Below are 19,355 nucleotides of genomic sequence, written 5' to 3' on the forward strand. Positions count from 1 at the left end.
TGATTATTCTTTATCTTTCAAATTTCATAATTATGACCTATGATTTTCAGCAGAATAAGTAAATTACAACGTGAAAATTTATATAGAGTTGAACGAAAGCAGTTCTGAATGGCTGAGAGCACAAAACAAGATATTCCAGAAAAAATTCCCCTTTTAGAAATCATTGCAGTGCGTTATTAAAACCGTAGAAATTATACTGGATAGTATTTGCTCGCACAACAAAATACGACAATCTAATTGGCAACGAAGTATTTTAATAATAAATATGTGCTATGTAGCTATAGAGGGAATTTTGGGAAGACCCAATAAATCAATGGTCAAATAAATAATACAATTGTTGATTAAATATCATCAAAGTCATAAAATCTGAAGTAAATCAACAAATTTCTAAATTATAATTAGTTATTTAATCAGTTCAAGAAATAACAGCGGTCGAATTAGGCATCAAACAGTCAAAAAGATACAGAAGCAGTTTTTCAGCCTAAAATCGTTAATGAAAATGAAAATGAAAAATAAAAGTATAAATACATATGATTAACGAAAGAGTCAGTATTTCATACTTACTTCTTCCTCGTTTTTAGCCTCAATCATATGTTTGCGATGCTTAGCAATTGAGAAACGTGTTTGCTCAAAACTAAAAAAAACATTATCAGGAAAATCAGTTAGCATTTGGAGTTTTAATAATCTGTGAATCTAAAGCAGGTAACTATTGTTTGTTAATAAGGACAAAATAATTAAATTTTGTTTTGAGGAAAAATCTATTGATCCTTTTTATCTTTGGTTAACATGTTCCACGTACAAAACAGCTGAACTCCAAAATTTACACAAGTTAGACGTATAAAATGAAAATATTTATTGTAATTACCTCTCAAGTATCATGTCAAAACACGTGATAGCATTCTCTCTTTGTAACGCAAGAACAATACAAGAGCCATCGGTTAACTCCTTCGACTACAAATTATAAAATTCTGTTGTCAATATAACTCTTTGATAGGGATAACACAAACTTCTCTCACGAGATTTTGTTTGTTATCTGCTGATCTTGATTTCATCAACCAGAGCAGTTGATTGACTTGATCCTTGGTGAATAAAACCATTTTCATACCAACGGGGACAAATTTCATCGATGATAGACAATCGAAGACATCAATCATCGCGATTCTTTTGCGAGTACTTCGACCATGTACAATATGATGAGTTAAGATGACACAATTCACTTGCATCATACAACTCGTTAAATTACTTTCACAACCGTAACCTTTGGCTATGTATAACAAAGAAAAACAAATCAAATAACTGCATGTTAGGTTGAACGCACCACATTCAACAAATATATAATGAACTTTTTTATATTGAAAGACTTTCAAATGCCTTACAAACAAAATATCGTCAACCCTTTCTCTAAACGATGTCACCCGCACTTATCGCATGTATGAAAATACATAGGCTAAGAAATGGCAATAGTTAATATACTTTACATTTAGTCAACTTCTTTCCTGGTTTATTTCTTACAGAAGAATCAAATTCACCGCAGGGAATCTAAACATCAAGATAAAGATAACAAAAGTTCAGAAGCATGTAATGAAACAAGCCTATTTCTTAACACAAAAATGACCAAAACACTTTTCATCGCTTTATTAGATCGCTTTATTAGGTAGATATTTCCACTTTTAAATTTGTTATTTATGTGTTTGTCCAACATTGACTGCTTTTAATACTCACAGTGTTTAAAGAAAGTTTTTCAAAGCTTTAAAAAATAACAATGCATGTAAGCTATACCTGTTCAGCTTCAAGATCAATTGTTTGCTTGCAGCATACACCATGAGGAAAAAACATTTTTAGTTCACTAATGGCTGAAGAATACGATTCTGATCCTGAAAATTTTACCGTCATTATTTATATGAGTCAAGCGTAACAGAAGCTTAAACAGGCCGACAGATTGTAAATGAAAAAGGTGATTTGTAACTTAACATTTAAAATTGTAAACTACGTGATTCTCACTTCAAGCAATGAATTGTAAAAAAAGGATGTGAAATACCGAACCAAAGGCAAACAACGTAAACGTGATTACCATGAATTGCATTATGAACAGAGTCGACACCATAACAACCGCGCAAAAGAAACGGATCGACATTACGAGCAATAACTGGATCTTTTGGTCCCAAAATATCGAGTAGTTTCTTCACAGCATTTTCACGTTGCAAACATATCACAATACATGGACCTGATGTCAAATACTGAATGGTGTCGTTGTAATCCTGAAGCGTAAAGAAATATTAAATCAAAGAAAATGCCATAAGAGAATAAATTTCACATGAAAGTAAATGCTTTATACGTATATCGAGATAGTCAGTTTACCTGCAATAATGATTTATATTTATTAAAAAAGCAAAAAGTCTGAAACTAACCGTACAGTTGTTGTGATGCACTAATGCACCTGCTTCACTTTGGGTGATCAGTCTTAGGCTGAAGGCAACAATCTCAAAGTTCTCTTGGAGAAAGGCTTTAAATATCTTGGTAAACCTTTTAGGATTGGCAACACAGAAAGGTTTAATCAACGCAATGGTAGGTAAAAGTCTTGAACCAACCATGAGCGACTGAGTGATAGACATCTCATTGAATGCTTGCAAAGGCTCGACAAGAACTGACGAATCATCTGTTGAATACATCATGAGATCGCTGAGCTTTCGACGGTTTTTCTGCGTATTTTGCTTTAAATCTGTAGATAAACATCTTTGGCGACATGGCGGAATGAATTTAGTGTTTGTTCTTCTAGTTTCATCAGCAAAAAGTTCAGACTCTTCAAATAAAACAGAAAGCTGCCGGAAAGCGACCTCGGGGGTTTTTGAGTACGACCAAACATCACAAAGACGAGAATTTCCTTCAATGGACATCTTCTCATCATGCACATTCATAAAATCACGAACTCTGTTGATCATATTAACTCCTCTTAAAACGCATGCAAATACTGTCGACGATGTCAAACGTTTGATGTTATGCTGCCAAAAATCATCATCTATCTCATAAGGAGTTACCTCTCTAGCTTGAGAAAGGCTAAGGCATGGAAAGCTTTTGATCCCAAGTAGTTCCCAGCCTTCAGCAATTTCATTACTGTTTGTTAATTTTTTCAAAAGATTTCCAACATTTTGACTAGCTTCGACATCACTTGAGCTAAGAACACAGATTTGTTCAACTTCAGTGCTCCAATAAAATCGATGACTTCTTGTGCATTTGAGCAGCACAGCATTAGGATAATAGCAAATGTCATTCCATATTGATTTTAAGTTAGCTTCATTAAAATGTACGACATTAAAACACATTCTTGCTTCGCTAACTTCAAAGTCCGCGTAACCAGTGCCGTGTACCGACAGCCATTCTTTTAGCGAACGAAACAACATCTTTATTAAACTACAAGAGTGATACAATCCATTCTCTCGTTGAAGGAGAAGAACAGTGGCAGGATGTGACATTTTCGCCTTCATAAATGCCACGTCTGTTTTAGTAGTAAAGCTTGATTTGCGTCTGACAGGGCTGCTCGGCGGTGACTCGTTTGGACTTGATGTGGGGGTACTACCAAACGATGAGCTAATCGTATAGAACTGAGAAAGCCCAAGACTTTCTCGTTGTCGCTTATTAATTTGAAGTCTACGTATACCGTGCAAACCATAACCTCTTTTGTGACAAACGTCGATAAGCTCTCCGAGAAAGGCTGGTGGCAATAAAGATGAGACAACAAGAAAAAACGAGACACGAGTGGAAGCTACCAATAATGACGGAGGTTTCTGGGTTGGAACACTTTCTGATAACGATGATTCGGTTTCTTTTATGGATTGACTATATTTCTCCATCAAACGGCCTCCAAAGAATCTAGCCAATTGTGTTGAAGCTTGGCTCACGTACGATGGGCAGTAAAATAATTTTTCTTCACCAGATGAACAATACAAAGAACGAAGAGAAGGAGATTCCTGAAGACTATTTAATGATATTCGCGATCCAATTATTGTTTTGACTTTTTCAACTGCCCACGGACCTCGAACAGCAATAGCTAAACACGGAAATAAATCACGTAGGGAAGCATTTTTTTCCTGGCAAGCATCATTTCCTGGTGAAAAAAATTTGACAAAGTTTGTTAGCAAAGAATTAAATAAACGTTGATGTCCGTATACAAATAACTGAATCTAAGATTACCTGATTTTAGATCATAAATAAATCGTAATCCAGCCAGATCACAGCTTTCACCAGCAATACGTGTGAACAAATCAAATAGACAAGAAGGATTATAGCATAAAGGTGCATGCACCAACATGATTGTGTTTTCCAAGTTCTCCTCAGTGTAATGAGTATTCAGTTGAGTATCACTGCTACCACTGCATTCAAAGGTTTCCCAGAAGAAACCAGGTTTGCTGTTGAAAACACGTTTGACTGAATTCATGTCACTTCTCGTTGTTATGTAAGTAGACAACATCTTTGAGCTGCCGGTAGATTCATCGACCCACGGACCTCCACCAAAGTAAAAACATTTCATTTGCCGATACACAAGACATAATGTATGTGTAGAAAGATATTTGGTTATCGCTTTATGAAAAACTCGTGCTTTATTTTTTGTCAAGCCCATTGTGTTGATAATGATATTGTTGGGTCGAACGGCGACAAAAAGCTGTAGCTGACCATTTTGCAAAGATTGACGTATACCAGCTACATGAAAGGGTATAGTACTGCTAAAATAGTTGGTGTCGCAGAGATGAAGAAGCCATGATAATAAAGCAAAATAGCAGTTTGCGTCTTCTCCAGCAAGAAAACCCAATCGCCCTTTAGTGTACTGTCTGTTCACTTCATTAATATTGGATAATGTAACAACTAGTAATAGATTGATTTCATCTTCATCTATCGTGATTAAATCTTGCAATTCTTCTTCATATGAGGCATCCTGAAACGTAATTATACCGATAGCAATTATGTTTTTAAGCAACAACAAGTCATACCAGTAGCAATGAACAAGAGAAAAACATTCATTGTCATACGAGACCACATTGAACATATTAGGTCATTAGGAAATTAGGTCAAAAGGAAATATAAGCATGCTTAGTACGTTTTGACATCTATACCTGATCATATATAGTAGGTGTATTGTATGCAGAGGGATACCTTCCACTACCCGTCAACGTAGGAAGGGACTTATCGAGATTTTCTTTTACTTTTTCTTTCAGCATCTTCATCTTGCGTTTTTGAATCAGTACGCGTTTTGTTGCATCTTCTTCGTTGCGATGAGAATTCGAGATATGTTTCGATTTTTTCTTCCCAACAGAATCAAGCACCTCGTTCAGTTTTTTTTCATCCTTTACAATATGCTCCATAGATTCTTCTTGCTCACTAACGTGTCTTTCAGTACATTCTTCTTTGCTATGTGAATGGGATGAATTGTGTTTGTGTGATCCTTTAAAATGGGCTTCTTTGGATTCATAAGATATCCCAGGTAAACTCCTCACATTTTCGTGTAGTTTTGACTCAGTGAAATGAAAATGCATTCCCACATCAACAATTCTGTTCGTTGCAGAATTTTGATATGATTGCTGCTCTATAACATCCTCAGTAATAGGCACACCACTTTCCAACTCGCTTAAACATTGCGATTTGGAAACGTGCTGATCCTTTTCATTCTCATCAGATATGTGGTGAGTTTTGAGATTTTCTCTTTTAAATCTTATTATTTCATCATGCCCAATCTTTTTCATTGGTTCTTGATTATTTTCGAAAGACAAACTAATGTCTTCGTGAGTATTTTTTACATCAAAAGAATTCGTAGATCCGATTGAATGTTTTTGTTGATCGTCCTTCTCTGAAGAACTTTCACTATTTTTTTCATCTTCTTTGTAGATAGTTTCTTTATCCATTTTATATTTGTACAACTTTTCTTTTTTATTCCTTAAAAGTTTAGATTTTGATGGTCCGTCAGAGTGTTTTTTTTTAAAGGATAAATCACTGTTGGAGTCACACGACTCACCATTAAATAACGTTGATTTAAAACAATCTTCTTTAAAAATAGTGTCAGCGTATTTAGAGGGATGAAAAAAATCTATATTCTCTTTCTCATTGTCTCGCAACTCGCAAAGTGGGTGGGTCAAATCAAAATTGGTCAAATCAGGCACAATATCTTTGACATTAGCGACTTGAGATTTATGAGGAAAAAATTCTGTTTTCTCAATTGGCTGTTTATTGCTGACAGCCTGTGAAAAGTTATCGTCAATGCTGCGCTCGAAATCATCACTTTTCATCTGTTCTTGTTTCGATCTTTCCTTTAACTTTACTCGTAATTTTTGCCACTCATCAAGTTCATCGTCACTTTCGCTATCTGAGCTATCACTTCTAGAAATTTAACAAAACGATACAACTGTTATAAATATCTAAATACAAGTACATAAAATGCGCGTGTGAGTCATTCCTTTTTTGATGTTTCAATAACGTACTTGTCAGCATTGAAAATAGTTACCTGCTTTTGTTTAGACCCAATATCCGCTTTATAGATGCCAAATAATTGGCTTCCTTGAAAATATGATAAAATATTTTGTGTAATTTAACACTATCTGTCACGGTAAATATATTATTGAACTATTTCAGAAGAGATTTTTTAATGTGTATCAAAGTAAAAACTAAAAAGTATATACCTTAACTTTTTCAACATTTGATTTAGGTCTCAAATCAAGAAATATAGTCAGTTGCTCTTGATTAGAAGAATCTTCACTGGGCAGCTGTGACCACAAATGAATTGGTTTTGTTGGTACCATTGTTGATCTTTTGTGATTAAAATTAGCAGGGAAAATGTCTCTTTTGGAATCTAGAAGACCTCCACACAAACTCATCTGATCTTTACAAAGACTTGATAACCTTAACATTAGTTCATGATCACCTATAGATGTCAGAGTTTCTTCTTTCTGTGATGTATTTGTTTCAGGAAACGGTTCATCTTTGCCAGGTAATGTTGACAATATGGATCGCAGTTGATTAAAGTTAATTTGATTGACTTGATTGAAGTCTAACAGACCTTTCCAACTTTTTGCAATGTCTTGGGAATTAATTTTGGCTCTTTCCTCAGGACCATGTTTATCAGTAATTAATTCAGTAGCAACAAATTTTTCTTTGGTTCCAAAATCTACTTGTTTCTGGTGAAATTCTGTTTTAGTTTTACTGTTTGAAGATTTTTCAGGCACAACAGTAGTGGAAATAAACTCATAATAAGGCAAAGAAATGCGATCAGCTACACACAAGGAGTTTTCACAATTTTTCATAAGAGTACCAATATCTGAATTAAGAGCATTCTGACCAGAACTATTATTTTCAATTTTTTGGTCACCATAATAATCTTTCTTGTTGACATCTGGTACTTTTTGGTCAACAAAAGGGTTTTTATGATCAGTTGTTGATAACTCGTGCTTGTAACCATTTTCAACTTCATTTTTACAATTAATAATTTTGCTTTTGCAGGGTGTTTCAGTTGAATTTTTTTCCAATACAAAATTATTTAGTTGCTTGCATGGACTGACAGATGAGATTTGCTGATAAAATGATGGTACAGATTCTGGTGGTGACCAAACCATTGTGTTTTCAGGTTCATCATCCTATGTAAGTTAAAAATTTAGTTTCATAATGGGATTATATAGTGGAATGCCAAACAATTAGAGATGATTAAATTGACATTTTTTTTCTCAATATCATGGGGACTTAAGACGTGTAATTCTGTGTAAACATTTGAGATAATATGTGTTTACTACTGTGTTGCTAAGATACAAGAGATTTGCAAAATTGAGATTTGACCACCATTTGACACAAACAGCAAGGAGAAAAATATGCAATCCACAATTATCATAATACAGAATTTTAGAGACTTACATCATCGCCAAACTCTAAACTCGGAATTTTTGTTGCAACTTCTTGCAATATTTCATTTATCCGATCATCTTGAGTCAGTGGGATTTGGTCGTTGAAAATTTTGCACCGAAGTCCTCGTCTTCAGACTCCATAAACTACTTTTTAAAATGACTCTTACATAGTGTAGTCATTACAAAATTTCGACTGCTTTGGTGCAATAAAATTAAAACAAACAATTTGCCTGACGAATGCACTGGCGAATTTTAATTTTAAAATAATTTACTCCTTATTGCTCATTATTGCCCCCGGTTGACTTGATGGACACAATGTGTACACAAGTGGATATCGTGATCGTAACCAACAATCCTCATCAATGATGCAGCCAGATAACCACAGCATGGCCACAGCTAAAGAGATCTAATTGGGAAGATTACGTTTATTTATAGCAAGGACCATACTTGCCCGAGTTGCGTTTCCGTTTTAGTTTCAAAAGAAATGTTTAAAATGTCGGACAATATAGACAACGAAGGTTGGTTGGTGCAAAAAACTCACTATGCTGTTAACGAAAAGGATATATATGACGCGAAGTGCTGGCTTGTTACTGCAAAATGCTTGTATCCTTCCAACTTCAAAGTGCAGGTTTGTATAAATAAATATAATTTCCAACAATCAATATATTTCACTGTATATCAAATGTTGATTGCTGGAAATATATCTTACTGTAAATATATATAGGAAGTTTTTGTGTGATGATTCTCCATGAAAAACAGTGCTCGATGGCGGGAGCAGAGCGTAAATATATATAGTGATATTGAAAAAAATCACAAAAACTACTGTTTCATCCTGACAAGCCTGTTTCGTGATTACTCACTCTTCAGGGGATTTAATGAGTAGGTTTAAAGTGAGGTGTAGCTTGTAAGTGAGGAAAACTGTAACATTTTTTAAATTATGTGAGTGGTGATGTCACACTCCTCTCCCCCCTCTCTCTGTTGGCGGTGATGTCACACCCCTTTCCGTCTCCCTGTGAGCGGTGATGTCACACTCCTCTCTCCCCTCTCTCTTTGGGCAGTGATGTCGCACTCCTCTCTCCCCTCTCCCCTTTGGGCAGTGATGTCACATTCCACTTTGTGTTAAAGATGTTTAATTAATGCAATTCCTTATTATAGTATGAAGCTTATTTAATCGAAAAAGATGCAAAAAGAGTTAAAGAAGCTGCAGAGCTTTTTCTTCACATGTGGGTTATAAATATTGTGTGAAGGCTATTTTTAGTATTCAACTTAGCATATTTCATTCATCCACTTGCAAAAGCTTTTTGAAATTGCTTTGGTGTAGTTTTTTACTTGTCAATTCACCTGCTTAATTCACCAGGCTTTAATTCCTCAATTCACCAGGCTTGGTCAGTTTTCATCTGAGAGGATTCTGGCTGAGGAGCTTTGCAAGATTACTGAAGCACTTGAGACAAAAGAAATTGACCAGAAAAGTACTTTTCTTAAAGGTGATGATATTATAAATTTAATTAACTATATGTTAAATTTAATAGATTAGAACTATTGAAATCAGGGTGCGAATTAGTTGAGAAAAAACGATGTGCAAATTTTTTGTTGAGTCCTTGCCCAATGGGAGTTTCGTATTCGTTAAGATTTCTTCAACATATTTCTCATTCAACGTTTCTTTCAAATTTAGCTTAACTGCCATCTTATGTTGATCAGAATTCATACGATTTACCACTGTGTTTTTCTTTACAACAGCTGATCCTGTTATGAATGTGCGATAGAAATTTTTTGCGCTTGTTATTCTGTCCTCTTTGTTTGTACAAACTTTACAGCGCAGTGAATTCACCACTTGGCCATCATCCTCGTATTCAAGCCAGTCGGCATTTAATGTTTCTATCCATTTTTTTACTGTGTTAATTTTGCTAGTACAACCTTTCGACGAAGAAGCCATCATGGCAAGGAAAACAAAAGCGAGAAGAGAAACATGCACCTACTTTTGTCTTCTGATTATCTAATATGTTTTATTGATGTTTACTTATAACAAAAAATATTTTTGTCATATTACAAACAATACGTAAAAGCAAAAAGTACGATTAATCAAGGTTGCCAGTTTGATTTTTTTTTCTAACGTTTCGCTCCCAAAAATCTTTTTGGCTTATTTTTCAAATTTGAAAATTTTAAAGGTTTTTTTAGGAATCAGAAAGAAAATGTCTCCTGATTTTATTGAAAACACTCAAAATAGCTATGATGCCAAAAAAAGAAATGATGTACAAACTACAAAACAACGCAATGCAAAAATTAATATTTATATATGTATTACATCCGTATATGGTCAGAAGAACCATGTATGTCGACTGTTGACAGACTTTCCAGTCTCAAAGTGACGACGTTTCTGAATTTGATGACATTGTGTCAACATTGCCAATTACATGGCCTAAGATTTTAAAAACTTTTTTTTCAATATATGTGATAGTATTTAATGAAAAACTTTTTTTGCACATCGTTTGAAAAGTGATGTGCAATTATTTTCATTTTAGCCAAAACGATGTGCAAATTGCACATTGCACACCGTTAATTCGCACCCTGATTGAAATTATCCAATGCAACTAGGAGATAAGCATCTTAAGCTGTCTGGTTGGTGCTAATTTTTTTGTGTCTTAATTCAATATCATTTTGGAGAACATAACCTGTTGTATGTCTAATTATTTATGTGTGATGTATGATTTACTTTTGTATGAAATAAATTTCTGTGTCACAAGCATAACCATCAATTATTTTCTTTGATTTTCAAGATATGTTTAACAGTCTATCAAGAACATCACAAAAGGGACTTTTGATCAATGCTGCTGGTATACTTCCTTTTCAAACGCTTTAGCTTCTTTATTGTATATAATATCTGTATTATTACATATGACTAGGGTGGTGTGATAGGAGTCTAAATGCATCCCATATGATTGAGGGAGGCTCCATTAATTATTGATGACTTAAAATATTCTCCAATGTTTTTTGTTGTACTATCTCAGCAAAGCAAAGTGATTGTTCCGAAAAATGTCGTCTTACACTGCTGTTGATCAAGCAATTTCCTGAAGCTGTAAAAGAGTGTGCGGTATGTTTATCTAACTGTTTTATGGGATGTAGAATTTCAGTTCTTTCTTCGGAACAAGTTTTCAAGAATTACTTAAGTCATGTAGTTAATGCATAGGTATCTATGTACTTTCTAAGGTTTCTCTTATACAATCATTGATGTCAAAAGAACGCGAGATATCTCCAGATTCACCAATCAACATTTATAGAAAATTACTTGGTATGGTAGATAATATAGAGCAAGAACATATTTTTACATTATGATCAAAATATTTTTATCGTTGCAAGGCAATTTTGCATCGTAATAAAGTAAATGGTTTGAACCCGGGAGTATCGTTACATGTTTGTAAATGTAGATCGTCCAGGTTGGTATAGTCCTGAGAACGACTGTTTTTGTTGTTGTTGACTGACGTTTCAACAACAACAAAAACAGTCCTTCTCAGGACTATACCAACCTGGACGATCTACATTTACAATCATGCAATTTTGCATGACAATTAAGTTTTTGGCCCCCATATTTCTAATTGAACATAGTAAATGATGAAATAATGCCCACCCCCTTTGAAGCCTATGTAAGTTTTTATTAGAAACTGGTCAATTAAGTAAACGCCCCCTCCTGTACTTGACACACCCACCACTTTTTCATTATGATATCATAATTATAGTGAGTTGTTAATTGGGCTCAGAAAGTGTGTATTTTTTGCCGCAGTTATGTTTTCAGAGCAATAAGTGTAGGAAGGATACATGTTTGACCACATTAACTTTTTCGGAGTCGGGTGTGCAGCGTTTTTGATATATAACTGTGCAAACGTATGCTTTCAGATTTCTATCCTCTGCTTACGGAACATTTTAGAGGGGGCGTTATAAAAAAATTTGAAAATCTATCTAATAACGTCCACGAAACTATCATATTATAAAAATTTCTCAAAAATGTGTTCACGTCTAAGTGTTTTGCATCGTCTGGTTTATCTAACATTAAAAGCAACCAGAAAAAATCTTTCGAAAAGCGGGAGAACGGTTTGTAAAAGCCTCAGTTTTTACCGCTTGTGCGAAGAAAACGAAAGGTTAAAAATTTTATTTGTTTTGAAGAGGTGAAAGTTTTAACTTTCTTGTACATTGTATTTTTTTGAAGATTTTATAAACATTAATTTCACTGCGCAACGTGTGTAAATTGAACATTTTTTGACGTTTACTCCACGCTCGCGTACCTTTTTCTTCTTTAATGAGTGATTATTTGAATAACAAATTAACAATAAAGATTGAAATTTGAATAAATGAAAAGTTTTGATACAATGAACAACTAAGTTAGAACTTTAACTTCTCAATTGAATATGATTCTGAACCTCTCATATTCTTCGCACACACGGTTAAAAATAGACTATTACAGAACTGCACTCCCGCTTTTTCAGACTTATTTTTTGTGGGTTTTTGCTTTTTGATAAACTAGAAAATTCTAAGATACTTAAACCTTTTGGACCTACACGTAGTCAAAAGGCAGTGTTTTTTTAAAACTTTACACTAAACTTGTATCTTCTGTTGTTTTTCACACTAAAGTGATGAACATGATACAAACGCAACTTTTTCTTAAACTCCTCGAACCTATTTAGCCCACACTCCTCCTTCCCTCTCCCAAGAACCTCTAAAATGTATTAACTTCTTGGGCGTTTATTAGATCATTTGTAGTATGCAAATTGTGTAGGTCACTATTTACTCTATTTTTCGTGTTGAACTATTATGATAAATGTATTGTCCTGCACATTACACGCCTAGTTTTAAAAATAAACTATGACCTACGTAGATAAATGATTACTCTGGTGTTTTTAGTTTGTAATGCACTTCCTGTTGTCGTAAGCAGTGAACAGCTGATGATAAATATTGAGAACAGACCTGATAAGAACCAGGTGAATTCTGATTAAACATTTTTGAATGGTTTCACATGATTCTTTGTCAACAATAAAAATGATTTTGAGCTCAGACTATTTCGCACGTTTAAAAAATTCCATTTTATCTAGTATTCTCTTTTTAGAGTTCCACCATACTTACATTGAGTCCAGATCAAGTGCTAAACTGGCTGGAATTATCAATCCAATATATAATTTGCTGTCAAGCGTTTCGAGCTAATGTTTACCCACATGCATCCAGTCATGATGTAGATCCATCAATTCATAATCAGGTTGATTTATGGTTACATCTTCACGAGCTTCTTTGCATCATGGGTAATAAATGTGGCTGGGTTGATATTTTACGTTTGAAAGATATTTTGTCACCTAACAGGTTGGTGAATTATCTTTGCCCGTTTAATTTGAAATAACCATTTTGTACTTCCATTAGAAGAAATTTTTTCGTGTCGATTTTTGGCATGTTTGCGTATCATTGAATTCATGTGTTTTCACGTCATTTACATAACACAGATTACTTACGCATTACTACACAAGATGTTGCCGGTTGATTAGGGCTGGTTTCTGATTCTCCATTTTGTCCTGCTCATTGACCTTATTGCATGGAAGTAGTTTAGACCAATCCAATTGTAGATTTCGTAGTTTGGATCAATCCAATTGTAGGTCTCGTAGTTTAGACCAATCCAATTTCAAAGCCAATATTATGGTGCGGTCTGCATACCTTATGAGCCGATTTTTTATCATCAAGGCAAGGAAGAAGCCTAATTCTTCCGTCTTATAGCTACCAAAATTACTCGCGTTATGTTTTCTCTCTTCTTTAAAGTATTTCTTCTCGAACAACTTTTCTTTTCAATTAAATTTTGAGGATGTTGCATGTAGATGTAGAAAAACTTTTTAAGTCATTTGCATTCATTTGTGAAATGGTTTTCCAAGATGATCGAACAAATGCTCGGAGTAGCATTGTCTGCAATAACGATTTCTTTGATTTAAGTGGCTCTATATACGAGTAGATCTGTTTTTGTCTATTTAGCAGAGATCTTTGTTTTGATGCCCTCGTCCACTCTAATTGCTTTCATTTCAATTCTATTATCTTTCCTCAAACTTTTCATTAGATGGTGAATGTGAACAAAAAATGGGAGTTGTTTAAGATAATGAGATTATGAGAAATTCTTTTGCTTACAATAAACTCAGTCGATCAGCTGCTTCTCAATGATCTTTTCCGCCACTACGCGCCTAAGTGGTAATTCCGTTGTTCCTATATAAAGTTTTTCCATCTGGCTTTTTTAAGGTTAGCTAATTTGATTCATAAAATGCGACGATTTCTTCTTAATTAAGCTAATTGTCTCGTTAAACATTCAAGAAAGATATTGTGTCATTGATTGTAAGTTTCTTGATGGAAAAGGGTTTTATTTTCGTTTCCAGCAGCTTTGCTGGGACATAGTTGTATGTGTAATACTACCAGAGACTTAGAGTATTCGGCACGTAGATATGTCGCTTTTGCGGGTCTTAGGAAGGCCATACATATGTGAATACAAGAATCTTTTGGCACACAGTTGTAGGAAGGATCAGTTGAGACAGTTATGCCATTGAAGTAGTTCTTGTTCGATAAATAGTAGAAGTTGCCTTATAAATTAGTTGTAATCATATTTTTTTTCAAAGGAGTGTGAAAGATGCATGGAGTTGTTTGTCAGAGATTCATCATAATCTTAAAAAATCAATGAAAGTAAAGACAAAAGCTGTTGAAGAAGGGCAAGCCTCTCCAACAGCGTTAAACATCTTGGCAATGGAGAAGATTGGCGTATTTTATGCTGCTGTTACTATTTTCTTTCGTGCTGTATGGCAATATTGTAAAATTGTCAATCGAATGGACGAGAATTGTGAGTTCTACTAGAAATAGCGAAATGATACACTGTGGCTTTCTATTTCTCCGATAAATTTGTATTCAATTTTATATTTATACTTCTGGAATGAAGATCACATGCCTAGTTTTTCGTTAGATTTGCATGCATACCATGAAGAAAGAGGACACACTTATCTATTTCTTTATACCGTAACTGATTTAATTTATGATATATGGTATGACTAGCTATATACGAACATTTAGCCACATAAAGGAAGATGTACTTAAGTTATTTGTATGTGTTTCAGTATTCTTCATCTTCTTTATCCATTTACTGTGAAATTTCGATTATAGGTAAATCAGATGGGGGTACATCACCAGCTGTTATTGTTTTGTTGGAAAATCTTGTTAATGCTGGAAAGTCAGGAGAATCGTCAGAAGGAAGGTAATGTTATCTGTGTATTTACTTTGTAATTCACATTTTACGTAAGGTTATATTTATTTCATTATGCATGTTCGTAATTGCCATTTTTTGATTCCATTATATACTGCACAGACATCCTCCCAAGAAGAAAAGAAAGCCAGTTGATGTAGGTTGTCAAGTTTCAGTAGAAATTTATTTCTTTGCATGATGCATTAAGGGTTTCTATTGTGTTTAGTGGATTTTTGTCTTTGAATATCGCAGACATGTAACGTGTTTTTTTACAGGATCAAAAGGAACGACAGCAAGTTCATTTAAATGTTGGCAGTAGTATGTATATTATGTTATTCGTCTTATGTGTTTTTTATGTTTTTCTTTCTTCGAGTTTCAATAAATTTGTCTTTTCACAATTGTGTGTTATTTTTTCAGACTGCATGACAGTAGAGCCTGGTACTTGTGATTATTTCCTTGTAGCTGCTGATACTTGGCACATGCTTCATTCACATTCTGATTATAAAAATGGTTAGTCTCTTCGTTTTGGGCTTATAAATGATCACTTTTACTTCATACTGGCTATTGTAACCAATATCAACACTGCAAGGCGATTTTTTACGTTCTATATATAGCAAGAAATATGATTGCTACATTATATTTATATGTAAGTGATGTTTATTGGATAATAATCTCTCTGATGCTGGTAGAATTTTCTCGATTGTTGGACTCGTGGAGAGTTGATGATTGGCAATGGATTATTCCGTTTCAAGTGGACAGACATATTTATCGAGTATGTTAATGACTTATACCTGGTCTTGACTCGTCTTTGTGGCATGAAAACCTGAGCATGCCAGTTATTTGTAAACCTCTTTATAGTAATCATTTTGTTTCCAATGAAGTTTTTTTGTGTCTAGTTTGAGCTTCATTATTGCAAAAATGCTTTGTCTACACATACATTATAAAATAAAATCAAGCAAGGACAATTTATCATATTTTATTATTTTTGGCCTGATACTTCTGTTCCAGCACTCGACTACGTTATGATTTTTTGAATCAATTGTTGAATCAACGTTTTGTAGCAGTAAATAATTGAGAGCTTTCGCTTTATCAGGGAAAATTTAAGAAAGCTATAGAGATATTGCAAGACAAGAAAGAGAGTTTGAAATATTCTCCTTCCAAACAATCTGTAAGTATTCTCAACGAAAATCAGTCACCGTGATTGTTTCATTATCAATGCTAACTGTGCTCTACATTTTATTAATAGTTTTCATTAAGATGCTCCTTGCAGCTTTCATCAGTTTATTCATCTCTTGGCGAACACAAGGTGAACTTTGTTATCATTAACATTTGTCGGCGTTATTTTTATCATCCAAATGGAATTATTTGTTATCGGATAACGTATAACGTGATACAGTTTTCCAATAACGGCCAACTTTCTCTGTTAAGGGTTTACATTATCTTAAACAATGTCTTACAGAAAGCATGTAGCGTGATTCTCGAAGCACTGGAGACATTTTGGGAAGGCACAGAAAATCTCGATGATTACAAAGAGAAACAAAAAAGACGATTTGTTGATTTAGTTGCACCAAGAAGTTCTAAAGCAGCTTCTTCTAATGGTATGGTTGTGATGCTATAATGTTTGTAGACCGGTGTATACTATGCATGGTGCTTTGAAACGTAAAATACTTATGTTTAATGCATAATGACGTGGCGTTTTAAGTGCCAAGACTTGACGTACATATACAGTTGAGCAACTAGCAAACAGAGAAATTATTCTATTCGTTTTACAGAATAGTGTACAGGGGCTTATTTGGAAAGTTTATTTATATGTAAAAAGTTACATGCTGGCTTGGAATTTGATGCATTCCGGTTTTCTACTGACAGGTTTATCATACATTTAAAAATATTTGTGTACATTGTTAGATCGATTTTTGGAACTTGTTGAATGTACGGAAGATGAAGCGTTATCATACTGTGTTCAGCTTTTAATAAATTCTTTGAAGGTGAGTTGGACCAGAACAATTATACTAAATGCATTTTGTACCATAATGAAGTGGCAACTATTTTTGGCAGGCCCGAATTTTTTCTGACTCGCGAAATGATAAGTTACTTGGTCATCTTATTGTTTTGCTTCAATATGATTGGCCCAAATGTGAAGATACGTTTTTTGATGCAGTTAAAAAAATCCAAACTCAAGAAGTTTTTAAATATCCATGTTTCTTCGACTACATTATTGGTATCCTTTAACACATTTCAGTCTTTATCTACTAATTGATGTTTAAAAAAATGCTAAACGAACAACATCTTTCTCGCTCAATCAACATCGAAAAATCTTACACCAATTTACAGTCTTATATCCAGCCATTCCTTAGCATTGTTCACAGTTATTGATATACTTGAAGAATTTGCTTATTTGTGCAACGACGACAGTATTCAGATTGAACTGCTGCGTAAATCATCTTCAAGCTCGCGGTAAGTTGCATTTATATAATTTTGTTCGAAGTGTTGGCTTTCTTATGGTTTATGATATACAAATATGGTGGAGCATATATTTGTTTGAATCAATGACACATTACAACTCCTGTACCGTATTCGCATTAACCAAAAAGTACTCTTTCTTTAGCAGCCGTACTCTTACAAGAGGCTCAAATAAAGGAGCCAAAGAGGATTTAAAGACTTCACTTGAAAAGCAAGTTTCAAGAGCTAATGAAAGTATCGAGTCCATTCTTCGCCTGTTTTTCATTGAAGAGAGAAGCAGCTTAATCTGATAGCAATTTAATTGACCATTGCTCACTGCACTAATTGTCGATAAATTTTGGGATCCAACAATTAATTTTGACATGTCATCTTTTTGTGATGAAAATCATACTCGTTGCCTGTCACATGATACGAGTACAACCAAGGCATTAGTATTATTTTATAGGCAAAGCAAAATATTTATGTACATCCTATATTGCTGTATGCAAGCTTTTATGATGTTTATACGATAGCCCACTAGTACAATACACGAACACAAATGTAAGTACACAAACACAAATTGAAGTATCCGAATACATATAGAAGTACGCGAACACAAACATAAGTATACATACACAAATAGAAGTACACGAACATAAACAGAAGTACACGAACACAAATAGAAGTATCCGAACACAAACAGAAGTACACGACGGACACAACAGAAGTACACGACGAACACAAACAGAAGTATACATACACAAATAGAAGTACACGAACATAAGCAGAAGTATAAAACACATGTTATATAAGGGAAACAGATAATCCTTGTTTGCCATGAAGCCCATGGATGGTTTGCTCGGGATACACGAGAAACAGTAAATGAGAGAGTTAAATCAGAAAGTTATAAACCAATAAAAATTGTATAATTTAAGGTTGTCTTAAATTACATGTGTCATAAAAAGGCACAGTTTCATAAGAATTTAATTGAAGCATTGCTTGGTTTATTTTATTTTAAAAAGATAAAATTCAAAAGCAAAAAAAACCGTTTTCGGACCATGCTTCCCGATACCTTCTTGAGCGTAAGGCACTAGAACGCCGCGTGTTGACGTTTCGGTAGGAGATTTCGGCCCCTCCACGCTATCCTACTTGGGAGATGCAATAGCAAGCTTCCGCTCATCAGACCCCGAGATCACCTGCGATAGGCTTTGCTCGGGGTACGCAGGGAGAGTGCGGTCGCGACCGAAGTCTGGGCTCCTAAGCCACTGCATACTATATTGCACCCAGCTTCCACTGCTAGTTAACATCTACTATACGAAGTTTTAGCTTTATATATATATATATATATACACAAATTCAAAGGCTTACGAATGCTGTGGTATTATTACAGTAACTACTGCGCATGCTCAGATGATTTCTTTGATAATTTGAGACCAATTGAACTAATTGCCACAAATGTAGTGCAAGTACATATAGATAGTCGTTAACATGACTATGAACTCGAGCGCATGCGCAGATGATTTCTCTATTAAATTGTTAATAAGCATGCTATTTACTTCAAAATCTGTTCTAGTATATGCAATTTGTCGTTGCCATGACCCTAAACTTGGGCAGCTAACCAATTTTACGGCGCATGCTGAAGCAGACTGCACATGCGCAGATGATTTATATGAAAATTTGTGACTGAGAGAGCTAATTAGTCCATTATCGATACTAGTAAATACAGTTGGTCGTTCTCAATTAATTTCTGATCGAGCGATCTCTACAATTGGTGTATATGCACGTAGCAAATTTTCATTAATTTA

The 19,355-nt window shown here is 34.4% G+C and overlaps 2 protein-coding genes across 3 annotated transcripts; one reads left to right on the forward strand and one right to left on the reverse strand.

Annotated features, from left to right (window-relative positions):
* Positions 1-234: 234 nt before the first annotated feature.
* Positions 235-8,121, reverse strand: LOC124447044 (dynein axonemal assembly factor 8-like). The gene is made up of 13 exons (XM_046997947.1): positions 7,885-8,121; positions 6,663-7,613; positions 6,488-6,540; positions 5,106-6,363; positions 4,189-4,927; positions 2,409-4,102; positions 2,072-2,258; positions 1,780-1,874; positions 1,479-1,539; positions 1,017-1,264; positions 866-951; positions 565-634; positions 235-481 (listed from the first exon to the last, which is right to left on the reverse strand). The coding sequence occupies exons 2-13, from the start codon at positions 7,590-7,592 to the stop codon at positions 416-418; spliced, it is 5,487 nt and encodes a 1,828-aa protein (XP_046853903.1). The 5' UTR covers positions 7,593-7,613; positions 7,885-8,121; the 3' UTR covers positions 235-415.
* A 99-nt stretch (positions 8,122-8,220) lies between these two features.
* Positions 8,221-18,537, forward strand: LOC124446387 (integrator complex subunit 10-like). 2 transcript variants are annotated; one of them, XM_046997231.1, is made up of 21 exons: positions 8,221-8,502; positions 9,030-9,097; positions 9,255-9,358; positions 10,649-10,705; positions 10,880-10,962; positions 11,079-11,160; positions 12,765-12,841; positions 12,967-13,214; positions 14,498-14,715; positions 15,033-15,123; positions 15,235-15,268; positions 15,387-15,429; positions 15,529-15,621; positions 15,801-15,883; positions 16,205-16,279; positions 16,358-16,417; positions 16,571-16,709; positions 17,017-17,096; positions 17,167-17,329; positions 17,478-17,565; positions 17,720-18,537. In XM_046997231.1, exons 1-21 carry the CDS (start codon positions 8,359-8,361, stop codon positions 17,859-17,861), a joined length of 2,172 nt encoding a protein of 723 aa, XP_046853187.1. In that variant the 5' UTR covers positions 8,221-8,358; the 3' UTR covers positions 17,862-18,537. The 2 variants fall into 2 exon arrangements, with proteins under 2 accessions (XP_046853187.1, XP_046853186.1); XM_046997230.1 differs by having other exon boundaries at positions 8,225-8,502; positions 17,717-18,537.
* The last annotated feature ends 818 nt before the right edge of the window (positions 18,538-19,355 follow it).

This window comes from Xenia sp. Carnegie-2017, unplaced genomic scaffold, assembly GCF_021976095.1.
Source record: "Xenia sp. Carnegie-2017 unplaced genomic scaffold, XeniaSp_v1 HiC_scaffold_22, whole genome shotgun sequence".
NCBI lineage: Eukaryota > Metazoa > Cnidaria > Anthozoa > Malacalcyonacea > Xeniidae > Xenia > Xenia sp. Carnegie-2017.